The sequence below is a fragment of the Panthera onca genome, chromosome C2, assembly GCF_046562875.1.
Source record: "Panthera onca isolate mPanOnc1 chromosome C2, mPanOnc1 haplotype 2, whole genome shotgun sequence".
Taxonomy (NCBI): domain Eukaryota; kingdom Metazoa; phylum Chordata; class Mammalia; order Carnivora; family Felidae; genus Panthera; species Panthera onca.
Genome location: NC_138347.1, coordinates 49,236,419 through 49,256,994, shown reverse-complemented (window position 1 = coordinate 49,256,994; position 20,576 = coordinate 49,236,419). Strand labels below are relative to the sequence as shown.

General features: G+C 36.7%; 1 protein-coding gene across 2 annotated transcripts; it reads right to left on the bottom strand.

Annotated features, from left to right (window-relative positions):
* Positions 1-3,306: 3,306 nt before the first annotated feature.
* PCNP (PEST proteolytic signal containing nuclear protein) lies at positions 3,307-20,545 on the bottom strand. Of its 2 annotated transcripts, none has more exons than XM_078452971.2 (5): positions 20,416-20,545; positions 14,315-14,529; positions 11,169-11,243; positions 5,781-5,836; positions 3,307-5,100 (listed from the first exon to the last, which is right to left on the bottom strand). In XM_078452971.2, the coding sequence occupies exons 1-5, from the start codon at positions 20,540-20,542 to the stop codon at positions 4,974-4,976; spliced, it is 600 nt and encodes a 199-aa protein (XP_078309097.1). In that variant the 5' UTR covers positions 20,543-20,545; the 3' UTR covers positions 3,307-4,973. The 2 variants fall into 2 exon arrangements, with proteins under 2 accessions (XP_078309097.1, XP_078309098.1); XM_078452972.2 differs by lacking the exon at positions 20,416-20,545 and adding an exon at positions 14,553-14,623 and having other exon boundaries at positions 14,315-14,477.
* Positions 20,546-20,576: the final 31 nt, after the last annotated feature.

The following is a 20,576-nucleotide window of genomic DNA, read 5'->3' as shown; positions in this document are numbered from 1 at the left end:
TCATAGTAAAATAGGAATGACATGAAGACTATTCATAAAGATATTCAGATGGTCCTTAAATATATGAAAAGATACCCTACCTTATTCATAGCTAGAGATACAAACTAAAACTAATCTGAAATACCATTTTTTACCTATCAGATTTGGCAAAAATTACCAAGTATGACATAAACATCCTGTTGGCAAGGCTGTGAAAAGAGGCACTCTCATACATTCCTGGTGGGAAAACAAACTGGTACAACCCTTTTGGAGGAGAATTTGGCAATATCTAATAAAAGTACATATGCACTTATATATTTTGACCCAGCAATCCTATTTCTGGGAATTTACCTGAAGGAAGATACATTCCAACAATATGAAAATACACATGCACAAGGTTATTCAATTATAGCATTGTAATGGCAAAATACTGGAAAGGACCTAAATGCCCATACATAGAAGAGTAATTGCATAAGCTATAGTATAGTCACACAATGGAACAGAAGAGTATTTACATAAATTGTAGTATATTCACACTATATAGTTGTTAAAAACATTTTTGGAGTAAGATCTCCATGAACTGGTATAGTTTCCAGGGTATACTGTAAAGTAGAAAAAAACCACCAAAATATAAAAGAGTTAACTAAAACATGCTACATTTCATGTAAGAAAAAAAGGGAAATAATATCCACTCAGCTATTTATTTATTCAAAAGAGGCATAGGAAGAATAATACAGAAACTAGAGATAGATTACCTATAGGGAATAAGTTCAAGCGGGACAGAAAGGCTACAAGGAGAAGACAGAAAGGATAGAGAGGAGGGACACTTTCTGTATAGTTCTAACTTTTAGAACTATGCTAATGTTTTACATACAAAAAAAAAAAACACACAAAAAACCAAACAGATTAACAAAGAATGGGTAGCATTCATTATGAAATACAAACAAAACCAAATTAACTATCTGCATTACAAATCAATAACATAACGATACTGAAAGGGGGAGCAGAGAAAAGAACCCACATTACTTTGTAAAACAGTATTTTGATTATGCACTAGAAGAGTAAAAAAAGGGAACTATAGACAAATACTGCACTGTTAGGCTGTTTTTCGTTGGTAGATAGATGAACTAGTAATTCTGAAAGTACCTTACATGTATCCTAGAAATTAAGCAAATAAAAGAAGTGAGCATATTACAAAGTCAGATTTCTTACTGTTGGATAAAAGTTTCAAAAAGAGAAAGACTATAATGAACTCTGTGGTATTGGTCTGGTATTAGAAGTATCACTATGAGGGGCGCCTGGGTGGCGCAGTCGGTTAAGCGTCCGACTTCAGCCAGGTCACGATCTCGCGGTCTGTGAGTTCGAGCCCCGCGTCAGGCTCTGGGCTGATGGCTCGGAGCCTGGAGCCTGTTTCCGATTCTGTGTCTCCCTCTCTCTCTGCCCCTCCCCCGTTCATGCTCTGTCTGTCTCTCTCTGTCCCAAAAATAAATAAAAAACGTTGAAAAAAAAAAAAAAAGAAGTATCACTATGAATTAATGGATATACACACACATATGGTATACACATACCTATAACACACATATAGATTTAGAAATGGATGTATATATTACATACATTTTCTAGCTCTGTTAAGCAGGCTAGAAGCAATAATACCTCAGTACCGATGACTACATCTAGTGTTGATTTTGGTTTCTAAATACCACTGTTTCATAGAAGGAACTATGGATACTTACAAAAATCAGTTTCCAGGGCTGGAGAAAATACAAGATGAGTCCAGTATATCTTTTGTTGCCAGAAATTAAGGGAGTATTAAAAGTTGGAGATGTCAAAAAGACATGAGGGTCAACTGGAGAGAGTTCACATGGGCAAATCTGGGACATTCTGGGTAACAAAGTAAATAATGGTAGGAATGGGTTGTAACCTATAGTATAATGTAAGGATACACGGACCCATTATCAATAAAATAAATGTGTAATGAATGGGGGAAAAACCTTCCTCACAACAGAATTTCGACTACTAAAAGTAGAAGGAATGATGGAAACAGAAAATCATCATTTGGCCAATACTACACTGACAACTGTTTCAGGAAAAGAACCATGGGGGACAAAGAAGAACCATGAATGCCTGCCAATTAAGTGGGCAATAGTGTGAGAAATAGGGTACTTACACCATCCCAAGAATTTCTCCACAAGATACTTACTAATTACAAAGAAAGTAGTAATTTGACAGTGGAGAAATCTGACAGACACCACCTTAACCAAGTGATGAAAATTAACATTACTAGCAACGGGACAAATTAACATCATGCTCTTGCTGCTACACTGAGGACACAGCAGTTCTGTGCTATTCTCGCCAAAAATGCATACATGGAATCTAATCATGAGGAAACAGAAGGCAAGGCCCTAGCTGAGAATCTTTTATAAATAATTGGCCTATACTTTTTAAAAAGTCTAAGGTCATGAAAGACAAACACTGAAGAAGTGTCTCATATTAAGGAAGCTAGAGACAGATGACAACTAAACAATGTACGATAATGAAGTGGATCTTTGACGAGACATTAGTGGAACAAAAAGTGAAATGTGAAAAAGATCTGTAGAACAACAGTATAAGGTGATATATTAAGGTAATGTAATAATGTTAATTCCCTGATTTTGATAACTGTCCTGGAGTTACTGAAGATGTTAACACTTGGAGAACATGGAAATATCTTGTAATATTTTTGCAATGTTTTCAAAGTCTGAAGTCTTTTCAAAATGAAGTTTAAAATTCAAAAGAAGTACCTTCACTTAAAAGTAACTTGGACAACCCCTCCAAACTAAATCAAGCTAACCTTGATTATTAGAGTTAAGGAACAACATCTGAAACTCAGCCTTCATTTGTAATTATTCAAATTAGAGTTAACCTTAATTCTAAAGTGGAGTTCAATTTTTTTTTATTTACTAAGACCTGATCTATTGGGAAGCAGTATTAGAAACATTCAGAAAACATATTACATGGAGTTAATGGATGGTAGACACTAGAATACCTTCTAACACTTAGGGATTTTCAAAGGTATGCCTTAGCAGGATTTTCTACAGCACAAGACAGGCAATACTTTGGCAGTGGAGAGGGAGGATTTGGAATAAGTCTTTTCCAACCCCAGATATTATAATGCTATAGAACTATGTGCTAAGTTAGGAAGACTCCACTAAGTAATAGTTTTAAAACTCCCTTTACTTTGGCCAACAATCTGGAAAAGAGCAACAATCATAATATCTGTCTCTTCTTTTACATTAAAAAACAAAAAAACCCAGCGACAATTAAGCAGAATAGAAAATAAGAACACTATTGAGTTTGACAAATTTATTGGTATTTTAGTAAAGACATTCATCTCAGTCGTTTCTCTCCCATCTTGACCTTAGGCTAATATTTGAGTCAAGAAAAGAATATGTAGGAGAGGGATGTTATTTTAACATAAACAGTAAAATGGACAAAAGTGGAAAGTTTGCCTACATTAAAGCAAGTTAAATTCATGTATCTTGATATAATTAAATCATGTAAGAACTAATAGTTCTATATACATTTCCATTGTTTTACTTGGGGCTTACTCTAAACTTAAATGCAAATGAACAAGTGTTAGGAATATATACAGGCTGCTTCTCTGGAGTTATTACTTATTAAAAGAGCTTGGCGAGTAGTTCCCACCAATAAAATAGTCTGAAGCTGCCTCCAAATTAAACATTGCAGGAATTTTCAATTTTTGTTTCTTTTATCTGTGACTAGGTTTTTAAAGATGTGTTTAACTATCACATTAAAAAAGAATTCATATACAAAAATTAAAAAAAAAAAAACCTACAATACACAGATCTAACAACGTATATGTGGTCAAAGATTCCATAAAATATGTTTAAAGATGCATTTTCTTTTTATCTTCAGTACCTAAAATGTGCTTTTGAGAGGCCATTGGTTAATATGTATACACTCAAATAAACCACAGTACTGTCCTAAAATAAAGAATTCTTGTATTAAGTTCAAATCAAATTTGCTTTCACAAGTTAGTAACTTAAATTAAGCTTTAACAAAGTTATAGAAAGTGCATCTTTCTCATTTTCATCTTCATACAATGTTGTCTTTTTGGTGTTTCTACTTTTTAAAAAATAAAAACAGCCACATATTTAAGTATTATGTACATTTAAATTTTTGGTGGTGGTTTGTATTTTAAAAGAAACAGCTTCCTTATGATTTGCCTCAAGATCTGGTGGAAATGCTTGCAGCAACTAACTAGTAACAAAAACGAAGAGAAGCACATTCAAAATACTGATTTACTTTGGTAGCAAATGGTCTTTGAAGACTAATGAAGGTAGACAAGACCCGTTAAGGTGAAGTGGGCTATTTCAAATACTCAACAATTTACATAAAATTAAAAAAAAATTTTTTTTTCAAGAGCTAAGCATCTGTACCAACTGATAGTAATGCAATACCTAGTTTTTGATGACTTGAAACGAAACAAATGCCCATTAGGAAAAAAAAAAAGGCTGTATTTTAATTTTATCTAATGTACTTTCAGTCAATAGTCCAGTAACATTTTCCTCCCAATACAATACTCCCTCTCTATAAGGCTGTTCCTGGGAGCCAAACACTTCAGTGTAATAAGGGAGTTAAGAGTAATTGCTTGCAGTTTAAATAGACAATAGCTTTTTGCGTCCCTCTTAATGTGCTAATAATTGCGTCTAAAAAAATATGCAATTCTTAGAAAGGTACCATTTCTGATTTTTTTATTATCTGTAACCTTTGGAAACTAATCACATGAAACTACAAAATTAGCAAATGTCTTGAAATCTGTATATAAAACATAAATTACCTCTAATTTCAAACTCTCATTTATTAGTGTACCACTCAATCTTTAAAAAAAAAAAAAAGGCGGCTCCAAAGATAGTCTTATACCATTCTTTAAAAAAGGAAACTGTTCCTTTTAACTTTACACCCACCCCACACCCAATTTCAAAACACATCATTTAATTGTCTTGGTCATGGACATTTCCAAGATGAGATTTTATATTTCGCTCCCATAGCTTCTGGTTATCAGAAAAACCATGCTTTCCTTTATTGAAGGAGTTTGGTCCTGCTGATGTTGGTGTATCCCTGTGTTAAAAGACAGGAAATTTATTTTAAAAGTTATATAAGGCCTTTCAAAACATATTTGTTTAGTACCTATTATGAACACAAGCTGAACATCAGAAATCCCTACACAATTAAAAAAAAATACTTTCTATAAGACCCATTCCTAAAATTTCAGATTCAGTAGGTCTGAAGAGGGACCAAGCAAATTTGTAGTTTTAACAAACATGTAAGGTACTTTTGACACATAGCTAAGGGTGGCAACCGTGACAGTTTTTAAAACTGTTGCTTGAAACCCACTAACAGGGTCATAAAATCAACTGATGGCTTGCCATCAGCATCTATAAAAAATGAAATCGAAGAAAAACATGAAGATGTATTACATATAAAAGGGTTCAGTGCCACTGTGGACTTGTGTCATATTTACTTCAATTTTATGTTTTACATGTTTTTAAATGTGTGTGTGTGTGTGTGTGTGTGTGTGTGTGTGTGTACACACATACAAACTGGGTATTTAGACTGGGTTCGACAGTAAGTCTAAAGTCTTACTTTGGGTCCCCGTATGAAAGGAAGGTACTCCTTTTCTCTTACCAGAAGGGAAAATAACATCACTGACAGCTCACAGAATTGTTTTGCCCGAATATTTAAGAAAAGTCGGAACACTAAAAGATCATTCTCTACAATCTTTATAAAAAAGCACATACCTTCCAATATTCTTCATCCTCATCTTTGCTTCTGGAGGCATTTCCTCTGGTTCACTCTGGAGGGGAAAAAAAGCAGAGATGACTCATTACAGGTTTATTAAAATTCACTTGCTAACTCATAATACTAAATTTGTATCTAAGCCTTTTAGCATTTTCAATACTGTAAATCTCTGTAAAAGGAAAAAATTATTTATCTTAACTACATTTTAAAAAGAAACACAGCTTCAAGTGTTGATTTTGCAGAAAGAAAAAAATCTGGAAAAACTTGGTATTCTAGAACCAAAACCATTTGCTTACTATGCTACACATACACATTGTGCTAAATTCTTTAATATGCACCATCTTTAGGGGTGCCTGGGTGGCTCAGTCGGTTAAGCATCCGACTTTGGCTCAGGTCATGATCTTCACGGTTGATGAGTGTCAGCCCTGCATTGGGCTCTGTGCTGACAGCTCAGAGCCTGGAGCCTGCTTCTGATTCTGTGTCTCCCTCTCTCTGCCCCACCTCTGCTTGCGCTCTGTCTTTGTCTCTCAAAAATGAATACATGTTAAAAAAATTAAAGTTAATATGCACTATCTTTAATTTTTTTTTTTTTTTTTGAGAGAGAGGGAGGAAGGGGCAGAGGCAGAGAGAGACAGAGACATAAGACTCTGAAGCAAGTTCCAGGTTCTGAGCTGTCAGCACAGAAGCCACTTCAGATCCTGTCTCCCTTTTTCTCTGCACCTCCCCTGCTTGAGCTCTCTCAAAAATAAACATTAAAATAAAATAAAACCCTAATCACATCCTAAAATAATACAAAACAAACCCGTCCCCCAAACAAATAAACCCTAACAAATTTTATCATCACTTGCATTTTATTTATTTATTTGAGAGAAAAAGAGTGAAAACTCGCAAGTAGGGGAGAGGGGGCAGAGGGAGGGAGAGAGAATCTCAAGCAGGGTCCACACTCAGCTTGGAGCCCAAGGCCCTGGGATTAGGACCTGAGCTGAAATCAAAACAGTTGGCTGCTCAGGGCACCTGGGTGGCTCAGTCAGCTGAGTGGCCAGCTTCTGCTCAGGTCCTGATCTCACTGTTTCTGAGTTTGAGCCCCATGTCTGGCTCTGTGCTGACAGTTCAGAGCCTGAAGCCTGCTTCGGATTCTGTGTCTCCCTCTCCATCTGCCCCTCCCCCACTTGTGCACCCAAGCACGTGCTCTCTCTCAAAAACAAATAAACATTTTAAAAATTAAAAAAAAAACAAAATTTGGCTGCTCAACTGGCTGAGCATTTGCATTTTAAAGTTGAGGTAGAGGCGCCTGGGTGGCTCAGTCGGTTAAGCGTCCGACTTTGGCTCAGGTCATGATCTCACAGTCCGTGAGTTCGAGCCCCGCATCAGGCTCCGTGCTGACAGCTCAGAGCCTGGAGCCTGCTTCAGATTCTGTGTCTCCCTCTCTCTCTGACCCTCCTCCGTTCATGCTGTGTCTCTCTCTGTCTCAAAAATAAATAAACATTAAAAAAAATTAAAAAAAAAAAAAGTATAAAGTTGAGGTAAACAAGGTTAGTTTGTCCAAAGTCACAAAGCTAATAAATAGCAAAAGAGGTGGACGCCAAAGCAAAGAATCTTAGTAACTTTATGGTATTGTTCCTTCTAAAAACGTCTCCTTCACTATAAAGATATCTCGAAAATCTTGAAAGTTCATTCATTAGTACTTACATAAATGTTGAAAAGATATATGGTAAGTTAAATTTCTTTTTTTTTTTTAAGTTTATTTATTTTTGAGAGAGTGAGTGTGCACAAGCAAGCGGATAAGGGGCAAAGAGAGGGAGAGAGACAGAATGCCAAGCAGGCTCTGCATTGTCAGTACGGAGCCTGATGCAGGGCTCGAACTCACAAACTGTGAGATCATGACCTGAGCCTAAGTCAGAGGCTTAACTGACTGGTAAGTCAAATAAATGTTGCTGCTGAGCTAAATATTCTTTTTTTTTTAAAGTAGGCTCCAAGTCCAACATGGGCTTGACCTCATGACCCAGGATGAAGAGTCACATGCACATCCTACTGACTGAGACAGACAGGTGACCCCCAAGCCCCCTTTTAGGTAAGCTCCAACAACCCTCAGATCAACAGTCATGCGCGCTTACCTACTACTGAGTCAGCCAGGCACCTCTAAATATTTTTTTTTAAAGAGTGTTTTCAAGATCTAGTCTAAAGGGGTTTCTACTGGTCAAATCTGGGGCAAGCATTATAGCTTACTGAATAAAGAACTGATGAGCCTACACTTACATAAATAAGGGGAAGTTCTTCCTTCTAGTAAGAGACAATAAATATACAAGAGATAAAAGAAGAAGAAAAATCATAATTGATTCTGGTAGGAATCCCTCAATGGATGTTAACACTCATGAGAATGTTTTTATTATTACTATTTTCTTAAATGTTTATTTTTGAGAGAAAGAGCACAAGCAGGGGAGCAGCAGAGACAGCAAAGAGCCCGTTTCATGAGATCATGACCTGAGCTGAAGTCAGAGGTTTAACTGACTGATCCACCCAGGTGCCTTGTATTTTTTTTTTTAATTACAGATTTTATTTTTAAGTAATCTCTACACCCAACTTGGGGCTCAAGTATAAACCCCAAGATCAAGAGTTGCAAGCTCTACCAACTGAACCAGCCAGATGCCCCCCCATATAATCTTTAATTACAAAAGGTAAAACAATAATCTGAAAAGCAGAAGGGTGCCCGGGTGGCTCAGTTGGTTAAGCTACCGACTTTGGCTCAGGTTGTGATCTTGTGGTTCGTGAGTTCGAGGCCGGCGTCGGGCTTTGTGCTGACAGCTTGGAGCCTGGAGCCGGCTTTGGATTCTGTGTCTCCCTCTCTCTCTGCCCCTCCCCTGCTAATGCTCAAAGATAAATAAACATTAAAAAAATTTTTTTTGAAAAGCAGAGGAATCTGGCAGACATCACTTTAACTAAAAGATCAAAGTTAACACCGTCAGTAATGGGACATATTGACAACATGTGCACCCTGATTATGATGCATTAAGAACTTGGCATAGCTTCTGTGGTACTCCTGCCAAAGTAAGTAATGTGAATCTAATCATAAGGAAACATCACACAAATTCAAACGAAGGAAAACTTTACAAAATAACTGGCCTGGACTCTTCAAAAATGTTAATGCCATGGAACAGAGGCCAAGGAATTGTCCAAATTAAAGGAGACTAAAAAGGTAACAATGAAAAATATATTTTTAAAATTTAAAATTAATTAAATGGATGCCCTCTTTGTCAAATATATTTTAGGCCCAGATATATATCCCGTGTTACTTATGTTCTGCAGAAAAAGGAAAAACCAGATGATTTTAGATACACACATTCTTTTATCAAAGAGACAAGTTAAAATTAATATCCTTTACCATCATTAACTTGTTAATTTCTCCATTTGCCAAACAGGAATATAACTACATCACATGATTCATAGGAATATATGGACGATAAAATAAAGTTATATGAAAAGACCCAAATTGTTAGGCATTCAAAAAAAGCCATTACTATCATGTAGGTGTTTACCATTTCCAGCCTCTCTTTTCACACACGCTGTTCCCTTTTTCGTATATTGTCCTTCTCTCATACATTCTGTACATAGCAAAAAGCTACCTAATCTCTCAAGAATGTTAGAGATAACAGAAAACATGGGATATTATTTTTTAGTTTTTTTTTTTAACGTTTTATTATTTACTTTAGAGAGAGACAGAGTGTGGGTAGGGGAGGGACAGAAAGAGAGGTAGACATAGAATCTAGAGCAGGCTCCAGGCTCTGAGCTGTCTGCATAGACATTTCCACAGAATCCTACAACTCTGACAAGTAGTTTAAAAATGTATGATTTAAACTGACCTTTCATTTTACAACTGAAAAACGAAGGCTCCAAAAAGGTAAAGTGATTTGTTTCACAGGCTTTCTACTAGTTAGTAACTGGACAAGACAGGAGAAGAATCCAGGTCTTCCCACTGCCAGTTCAGTGCTGGCATCTAGTTACTTGGTCTCTCTTCCTTCCTTGAATTTCCATTATCACTTCATATCTTTGTATACTTTTGAGTTTCATTTTGTACTATTTTATGCCCTATGAGACTGAGTTCCTGGAGGGACATGTCTGAATTATCTTTACAATCTCACTGTGCCTAGCATATAGAAATTACTCAGGGGCACCTGGGTGGCTCAGTTGATTGGGCAACCAACTTCAGCTCAGGTCATGATCTCACGGTTTGTAGGTTTGAGCCCTGCGTCGGGCTTTGTGCCGACAGCTCGGAGCCTGGAGTCTGCTTCAGATTCTGTGTCTCCCTCTCTCTCTGCCCCTCCCCAGCTCATGCTCACTCGCTCTCTCTCTCTCTCTCTCGCCCCAAAATAAATAAACATTAAAAAAAGTTGCTCAAGTGTGTGCAATGAGTTAAGTGCAAAGAATCCAGAGATAACCACAGCAATTCTTTACCTATTGATCTGGGCTCTAATCATTCCATACTTATCCTTGCCCAAACGTCTACAGAAATCTCCAGTCCAGACAAATACAGCTGCTAGTATTTATGACTTGTCTTAGCTTATAAAAGTATTCTTTGGTTTGTCAAAACCCTGCCTAATGTTTTAGTATCCAATTCTTACTTCTCTTTTATGTTCTTCCCAATTATTTCAGCCCACACTGTGCTCCTCTGAATGTGTAATTCTTCTCCATATTGTTTTTGAGAGCAATTACTCATGTACCCTGTTAACAGTTAATTGTTATACAATGGGGTCACATCTTAAGAGGGGGTTAGGTTTCTGAAGTCAGAGACCAAAGAAAAAAAATCAGTCAAAATGATGCTTTAAATTCCATACGTTATTCATAAGCACAAGAAGAGAGGGACACTGTGAGAGGCATGAAAGAGCTAAGACTGTCTAAGAGAATAGCAGATAAGCAACTCGTGCTCACTTTGGAACACATGCTTAATGAACAGAACTTCTAGCAGAATCACCTGCACTATTAGCTATTCCTCATGGGAGAAAACACTATAGCTGTCTTTTGTAAGCTGAATGAATGCAGGATGCCTGAACACTGAAGACTCCAACTATAAAATTATTAAAGGCAGCAGCATTAAATCTGTCTTTTCCTGGATCCTACATATTTCCTAGCACATATATATGATATATATATCAACATATATATCAAGCATTTGTTGATTTGATTCTTAAGGTCATTGCCCCCAAAGGCAGTTATATTTTAAGTAATCCTACAACCACATAAATAGAAATATCCAGATTTTGCAGGCATCACAAAAAATCTATTCAGAATTACAAAGAAAATTCACTAGTACCATTAACGCAACCTACAACCTGCCACTAACTTCATTAAAGAACTGGTTCAAGTAAAATAAACAAAACTAGGGATCAACTTACATCTTCATCTTCATTAAAAGCTGCTGCTACTGAAAGAGTTTTTGGAGCAAGAGTTGGAACAGTTTCTTTAGGCTTCTGAAGAAGAAACACATTAAGAAGTATCACATAATGTTTACACAGGCTTGTTTAATGATACAAATAATTTATCTTCAAAGATTCAATTTTATGTTTTCATAGAAACATACTAAGGAACTTAGAACAAACTTTAAAGAACTCCATTTTCTCTTTTTACAAATGTGGTTATCAATGGGTAGCTTTAATTTTATTAACGATATGTCCATTTGTTTTCATCCTGTAAAAGATTTTCTAGTCAGGATCTGTAATTTAATATCATTTAGCTAAGGGATACCTGGTAAAGGTAAAGGGAAATGATTAGTAGTACTTGCCCACAGTGGCCAAGAATGAACTGCAGTGTGACTTAAGAACATAAAAGACACCAAGACTCCTCTCCCTACTAGTGTTCTGCCCTGTAGCCTGTAAATGTTTCTCTTCTATCCAACCTAAGTTTTTGAGGTAAACTGCCCTATCATCATCCTCTCACCATCAATCTGGTCTTCAACCCACTGCAATCAGGCTTCCTCCCTGATTCTCTCATGGCTCCTCACTCACCTAGAATCAGGTGACCTTGATTCTGTAGGGTCACCAATGACTGGTGTGCTGCTTTTGACTCTAATCACCAGCTCCTTTTTGAAAACACTCCTAACTTGAATTCTCTGACACTGCTTTTTATAGGCTATTCTAATTCTCTGACCTTTTGTTCTTTGTTTCCTCCTGTTCCCCCCTTAAATAACACATACCCAAGATTCTGTTCTTAGTGACCTTTCCTTCTCTGTACTTCCCTGGTCAACTCCATTCACTCCCATGGTTTTAACTACCAAATCTTAAATGTCTACCCCCAAATAGAATGTCACATGCCTACTGGAGCTCCACTTAAGAGCTCCGATGGGTACTTTAGTTTGACAGTGTTCTAAGTACCTAAGCCAGAAATCCTTTTCTTCAACTTGCACTCTATCATAAAGTCCTGTAGATTAAATATTTAATAGACTTACGTCTCCCTCTGCCTTCCCATCAACTACCATACTATGGACACCTAAGGCCCTTTAGCATTACTTGCCTGAACTACTGTTAGAAATACCACCCCCTACTCTCAATTTTCTCCTCTATAATGGCACTAAAGTGATATTTCTAAAATGCACATCTGTTTAAGGGTTAAGCTTCCTTACAACAGTTTCATAGCTCCACTAGAACTTAAAGAATAAAACCAAACTATGCAAGTCCTTTATGATTTGGTTCTATGGTCTCATTTAGGGGGCTTTTCATCCCTACATTTGCATATCAATTTCCAACTACAAACATTTTCCTGAATGTACCATGTGGCTTCACATCTAAACTACTTTTGCATGAAATTCTTTTTATCCGAGATGCCCTTTGCCTCCTGTCTATACAGTTAAGGCCAACTCAAGCATCACTTCATCAGTGAAATCTTCTCTGATCTCCTGAAACAAAATGAACCATGCTTTCTTTTTATAACACAAACACTTTTGTCAATAATGCTTGCTTTTGAAGGAATAAAAACCATTAATTTGGAGATTATGCATAAAGACTCTAGAAATACCCTTTATTCTTTTAAAGATGTCAGGTATTTGATGTTGTACATACACATATGACACAAATATCTGCTGATCAACTATCTTTTCATATCATATAATAAAAGCAATAGTTTCAACTATTTTTTTGTATCTTACATCCCACCTCCCTAAGACAACTGTGGTTATACTATAGTTTATTTTATGAAAACAAGTTTTTGTTTTCCAAAGATTAAGAAGGTTTTACTGAGTAGACTTTCTCAAACAAAACCCTCCCTTCTAAAATGAGGAGTAATTACTACATCATGTCAATGATTTAGAAAAAGTAGGGATTTGCTAATTTAGGGGTGTGTTGAACCACAGCAGAATCTATTATCGAGAGGAATATCTATATTAAAGTGTGTCTGAGAATACATGTTGAATGACTATCAGAAAAACACAAATACTTATGCAGTTAGGTCTATGCAACTTTATAAAAAAAAACGTATTAAACAAAAAGAAATCAGCTCAAATAGGAAGAATAGTCATGAAGTAATGAAGTTATAAGCAGAATGTCTTTTGTTTGGAATGAATTTTTTAAAGGAATAAAAAGAAAACAAATAGGAAAAAGCAAAACAACATAGGGTAGGAGTAGAGGTCCTGAGAAATGGTAGCTCTTCTAAAACTGTAAGTATAACTCAAACACATTGACTCTAGTAGGAACTTGATCCGTATCATATTTTTAAGATCTTGGAATGAACATCATACACAGAATAAAGCTGTGTGCACCTGGCAAATAAGCATTAATTTTCACAGAACAGACATGAATAAACAACTCAAAAGTAGTAATCCCAGTAATTTTAGGATTATTCTCCTTACACAAGAATGTGACTATTTTCTAAAGCCAACAGTGTACACTATTTAAGTAACATTTTTTTCTGAAAGACCTATGTGGTTGAAGCATATGAAATTGTCACTTTTGTAGGTCAAAATTAGTCAAATATCAAAAGTTCGTAATAAGCTTCAATCTATGGTTTCAAAACTTTCCAGATACTCCACAGTTAATTATTAACTTAAGGTTTATATTTAAAACAAGGGACCAAAAGTTGATCTGTCATTGGATATATAGAACTCAATGTCCATTTGTAGCTCCAAAGTAAAGTGACCAGGAAGCTCTTCTTATCAAGCAGTATCTCACTAGTACTTATTTCTAGAAATATTATTTTTAATATTACTGGAATTGAAAAATAAGGAAAAAAAATGAAATTCTTTCTGAAAATGTTTTTCGGAGGTTTTACTCAACTGAGAAAAATTCTAAGCTGTTACTTTATAAATCATATATTCCCTATAATAGTTGCTCCTTCTCATACTCCAAACCTTTTTGAAAAAGTTTTACTCAGTTATAATTTATCCATATTGTTCTTGAATATAGAGCTAATAACTTCTTAAATACTTAACATGTAAGTTCATGTACCAAAGTACCTTTTTACACTCAATTTACCATAACCCCATAAAAGCAGGTTTCCAAAACAAATTCTTAAGCCCCATTATGCACACCATATAGATCAAATAACAACTCACACTTGATCCAAGTTTGATGGATATGGCCGAGGCTTTCTTTGTCGTCTGACTACCTATGGCAAATCCAAACTTGGAGATCTTTGTAGGCTTTGTTGGGAGGTCTGCAGCTTCTTCTTCAGCTGATCGCTTCTCAGCGCTGCGACTGGAACTTTCCCCTCCATTACTGGAAGAAACAGTCTTAGTTTTCACAGGTTTTTCTGCTTCTTCTTCAGGTCCTGGTGAAGTCGAAACAACTTACCAAGATGAGCTATTTTTACTGAGCAGATTGATGGGAGCAGCAACCTCAAAAAGCATCGTTATAAGGAAGATACCTCTGCAGGTGTCACCTACTGACCCAACAGTCTCTTCCACTGTGTTAGAGTGTACAGCAGGAACTGAGATTGTGTGGCAGTAGAAGAGGGTCCCATGAATTAACTAGCATAAAATACAGAGCAATTTAAAATTATAAACGTAGAGTTCATATAATGTAAGACCCTTCAACTAAACACTATTATAGAAGTTATCTAATAATCTAATTATTTGTGGAATTTTGCTTTTTAGAAATTAAGACCTGTAGGTTCTTCTACACAAACTAGCTTGTGAATATTAGTCCACATCACAGGAAAACACATTTGACTAATAAATTCTAACATTCTTCAATTATGTACTACTAGTTACACAAAGTACCTAGCTATGAATGGTCCATTATTACCTGAACTACAGTGCTAATACAGCCTGGAGTAATTTTCTTGAGTGATGTGTGCCTCATGTACCTCTCACACGATTTTTAGAGTTGAAAAGGAAACTCAAGGAAGCCTTCAAGTCATCCCCTCTAATGTAACTTAATTCTACTTTGAAAGCTTGGTTATCGTCTGTTTTAACGATCATACTTAGGTTCATACACTACTTTTTATAATGAAAGAAAGATGAACTAATTATAATTTCAAATAGTAGAAGCCATACATATGTAGACTAGGAATGTAAGAGGGCTTTCAATGATTTGGCTTGAGTCTGTATTAATCAATGAATGGTAACAGTAAGTTTTTATTTTGAGTATCTTTGGTCCTTTGCACAAGAAGGCTACTTAATATATTGGAATGTAAGATAGAAGTTTGGTTGATTATTAAAAATTTTATTTTCTTGCCCCAATTCACCCTAGAGAATGTTTTCTGTTACACTAGTTTATGAAGACAAGATGCTCTAAGCAATATCCCTGACAACTGTTAAGAAAACAGGACATTTCTAGAATGGGGGGAAAGCGGGAAATCAAACACAGATAGATGGACAAGTAATATTAAAAAATCCAGAGACTATATATCTTAATCCATATATTTCTGGAATGATGAGGTCTCTAAATTAATAAGCACTTTGAACAGAACATTTGATTTCGTTTATAGGAAAGACAACAGGAACTCTATCCCCTTTGGACAGCGGTGAAAGTTATAATAAAAATGATGAGGAGGAATTAAGCAGCATTAGGTTTTGGGATTTCCCCAGGAGACAAAGATAGCACTGGAATGGTTGCTGGAGGTGCCAGTCACTTATTTAGATATGAAATTACAAAAGCACCTGAAGAATGTAAGATTTATATTCAATAGTTGAAATACAGAAATAAATGTAGAATTTCTTAAAAATAAGACAGTATTATGCCAACATTAGTTTATAACTAAAAGCAGTGTTCTAAATCTCATTCTGCATTGTTTATAGTTTTGATCAATTATGAATTATACTGTAGAACCTAAACAATAATAACTATTTCTTTGTGACTGACAGCTAAAATTGAAAACTCAGTCTCTACGTATGGGAACACATATAAACATATAGAAAATGCACTGGGTTTACAAAAAGAAACTATATATATTAAGGCACAAATTTTGTGCAAACACAAACTCTAGAAAACATCAAATAGCATAAAGAACATTTAGTCTTGACTGTGGTATATACAACTCTGCTTTTGAACTGTGACCCAAGAACTATACATAATTACTCAAGATCTCCAGTTCTTTAAAAAAACCTATCTTTTCTTAATTCTAGGTCTCCTTTTACCCACAAATTCTGGAACAAAGAATCTAGAAAAACGATAGCATAAATATGAAACAAAATGAAAAACATAAATCTTACTATAATATTAGTACAATTAAGTGTGATAACTGGCTGAACTCGTATGTGATAATATATGAAACAATACTATCTGTCCAATCCCATGATGCTATAGGGAAGATTTCTATAGACACTGCTGTAGAAAAGGTAGCATGAACGGGGAAGTTGGGAAAACTACCATTAATTAGGTAACCAACTGGCAGCAACTCAATTTTATTTTTATCTGCCCTCTTGACACCTTAAGAGGCATACTATTAAGACCACCCACATTTCAGGTCCACACTGAAGATGAAACATGCTATGTCTAGTAGGTCATTTCTAAACACGACTGATTCCAGATCCAGCAATTATTTTTGGACATAGTAAATAACTCTTTGGCCTTGCTCTTCTCAAGAAGCTTTTTTTTTTTTTTTTTTTTTTTTTTAAACAACTGTAAATACTCAACAACTTTAGAAAACATCCGCTCTTCAGCAAAGGGATGGGGGAAAGGGAGTGAAGGAAAGTAGGTGTACTATTAGTACTTATTACTTAGCCTTAAATGGCTCAATGTATCACATGGATTGGAGCTGCTATTTTCTCTTTAGGTAATCTAATAATTACGTAGTAAAATACACAAAACATTTAGGAAATACAGCAAATGGAAACAGCAATGAAAACAGAAAAATGTGACAGACAAATCCATATTATCAATGAGACTGTTGTCACAGTTTCTACAAATCTATAGTTCATCAGAAGAGAAAATTATTTCAACCTAATTTGAGCTTTGAAATATTCCATTAAATATCAACACTAATTTCAAGGTCCATTAAAGTGTTTATCTTTAAATACAACATGTTCTGCACTTTAGCATTTGGGAGCTTTTAATCAAGAACTCCTGTTTTCAATTTATTTAATGAGATTGCTGAATTTTGGAAAGTGAAAAAATTTTGAGATGGCCATAGTTTGGCAATGTGAAAATTTTAGCAATATGACTTACATTCTTGTTCTTTGTTTTTAATAGGGATTTGAAATTCTCTTTATTTCCTATTCATTGAATCTCGCTACACATCCCTCATTAAAAGTAGTTCAAGGTTGGAACTTTTAGATTCTGAGGGAGAAGCAAGAGTCATCTGTCAGAATATCCATGCTGCAGAGAATGTGACTTTTATTTTATTTATTTTTTAATGCTTTTTAAAAAAATGTTTATTTTTAAGAGAGAGAGAGGGAGAGAGAAGAGAGAGAGTGCAGGGGAGGGAAAGAGAGAGGGAGCTAGAGGATCACTGACAGTAGAGAGCCAGATGGGGGCTCCAACTCAAGAACCCCAAGATCATGACCCTGAGCCAAAGTAGGACACTTAACTGAGCCACCCAGGCACCCCTATTTATTTTTAAGTTTATTTATCTTGAGAGAGAGAGAGAGAGAGAGAGAGAGAGAGAGAGAGAGAAAATGAGAGCAAGCTCAGGGGAGGGGCAGAAAGAGAGAATTCCAAGCAGGCTCCGCACCATCAGTGCAGGCCTGAACTCAGGGACTGCGCAAGATCATGACCTGAACCGAAACAAAGAATTAGACGCTTAACCGACTGAGCCACCCAGGCGCCCGGCAATTTACATTTTAAAGAATATGTGCTCAGTTTTTTAAAAATAAGAAAATCACAAAACAATTTACAGCAAAATATAAATGCATAAAATTATATAAAAGTACTAGATTCTTTATCAAGGATTATTTTAATAAAAGGGATTTTATTGAGTTTGTATTCATTCCGATCAAACAAAGTATGTAGATTAATGTGAAATCAAATTATACATGGTACTAGCACATTTTTTCTTTTCCACTGAATAGTTGGAAAGGAGGGCTTTGGAGGACAAAGTTACCTTATTTTGAAAAAAAAATTAGCTAATAAAGTTTTAACTCCATAAGGGTATATTCTTCATGATCCATCTGTATTTTGGTAGCTTCTTCATTTGATAAAAGAGTACACAGCTACCTCTCCAAAAGGACTGACAAGCAGTTTAAATGAGAACATATTCAAGACCCTCCTAGTGGCTGGTATAATAAATGTCAATTTCATTCAAGTAGTTCTTAGATAACTTGAAACAGCATGAGGTGGCCATGATTATGATATGGACAGCTTTTCTAAAATTTCTATTTCAAGGAGCTACAAAAATTTAGCCAAAGGAGAAAAAAAATCTGCCCAAAGCCTTATTCCCCTGCCCCCCCCTTCTTTAAGGTGAGAGCAAGCTCAAGTAAGTAGCTTCTCTTACTGACATAAATTCATTCATAACTACTTATAAGAAAATACACTTCCAACTTACTGGACTGTTCAAAAGGAACTAAAAATCAGAATATTCTCTAGGTAAGTCCCTAAGACAAGCTTGATAGTGTTTGAAAATAGTGACCACTTGCCATAAAATTAGCAATTCAGCAACATACACAGTGTTAAGTGTTTTAGCTATGATTCCTCTGTATAAATTCATTAAAAATACCTGACATTCAAAAATGGTTTATATGCAACAGCACCATTTTCTTGTAAAGGCAGGCAAATCCAAGGCAAATTATGATGAAGTTATTAAGGGATATTATTCTAAATCACCAAGGATACCATAAAATTTTTGATATCAATCACCCAAGATAATTTTATACCACCACCACACACACAAAAATATGCTAAAATAAAAACATCAATGTTCATGCTATACAGCTAATTATCCCTAACTGAAAAGGTGGTGGATAAATTACACAGTGGAGTTATGTTGACACTTAAAGTACATTTTGGCAACACAGTAAACACATCTCCCATACTCTCAAGACACTTAAAAAGCTATCTTACAAAATTAAAAGATAGTCTAAAAGCCAGGTAAAATTCTTTAGGTCACAGATCTTTGTTTTTCCTCAAACTACTAATTTTTAATGTAATTTTACTCAATAATTTCCAAGATAATTTTTGAGGGGGGAAAAAAATCCCTAACGAGGTAGTACTAGATGGTTTAAACTGCTGTTTTTTATTCCCAAGGCAATTCACATTAAACATCATGTTAATAAGGTCCTAGTAACTGCTTTCATATGCTAATAATCTGTATTTTCTTTATATACTTCAGGGATAAGACTTGAGGAAGTCAGAATAGAGAGTAATACTTAAAACGTTCTCAAGACATTATGATCACCTCCCACGTGTTAAGTTACTTGCCTTGTTACGACAAAGGGGGATGGGCGGGCGCCCGGAAAGATGTTTCTTTCCCTTCATGCACAAGGCCCAAATTTATAAGAGTGGAGGGTACAGAATGAAGACAACTGTAATCCGAGTTCACATCGTAACAAAATACAGGAAAAGTCACACTAGCCTATTAAGCCACCTAAATATCTGTCAGCAGTTAGCTGGCAAGAACCTGAGAAAAAGCAGACACTTAGAAGAAAGGCAACCAAACCCTAACCCTAAGACCCCGCATCTTAAACCAGCGGGCAGGCAATGGTATTCTTTCCCTCCATCTCCTCGACCCATCCCCATTACAGGGTCGGTATTCAGCTTGGAAATGAAAGAGAAAAGGCCGGGGTCGTACACCACCTCAGCGAAAAGGGAGAAGCAAACTAACTCCTAGGTGTAACTTAGAGGCCAGCACCTTTGGAAACTCGGCCTGTGGCCAGTGCCTGCGGCCACCGCTCGGTGACTCTTCCTGTGTGTGTGCGCGTGTTTTGTGTGATGTGCGTCTCCGGTGTGGCGGTAGCGGCTCCTGCACTGCCGCTCCTGGTCCCACCCCGAGTTCGATACCCCTCTCTGGTACCCATCTCCCTTCTCATTGGAAGCGGAGCCTCCGCTGGGGCCAGCAGGTGACCAACAGTGGTCGGCTCTCCCCCGGCAAGGAGGCGATGTGGGCCCGGATCCCAGCGGGCCGCGCCGGGCGTGCCCGGGTCTCGTCTGGGCCCAGCACCTGGCCGGGTGAGCGCCAGATCCGTCCATTTTCGTCCCCATCCTATTCCCCCCACCCCGGGGCGCTCAAAGAAAGGCCCAGAGCATCCCACGCAGCCCGCGACGCTGGGGTTGTGTTCACCTCCGGCGGCTCCAGCTCGCTGCGGCTTCTCAGGCTTCTCCTCTCCCGCCTTCCCGTCCGCCATTTTCCCCGCCGCGGCCTCCGCTGCAGCCACGCCAAGGACGTCACGGCCCCGCCCAGCAACCATTGAGTTTCGGAGCCAGCCTGCGAGGCTGCAGCCT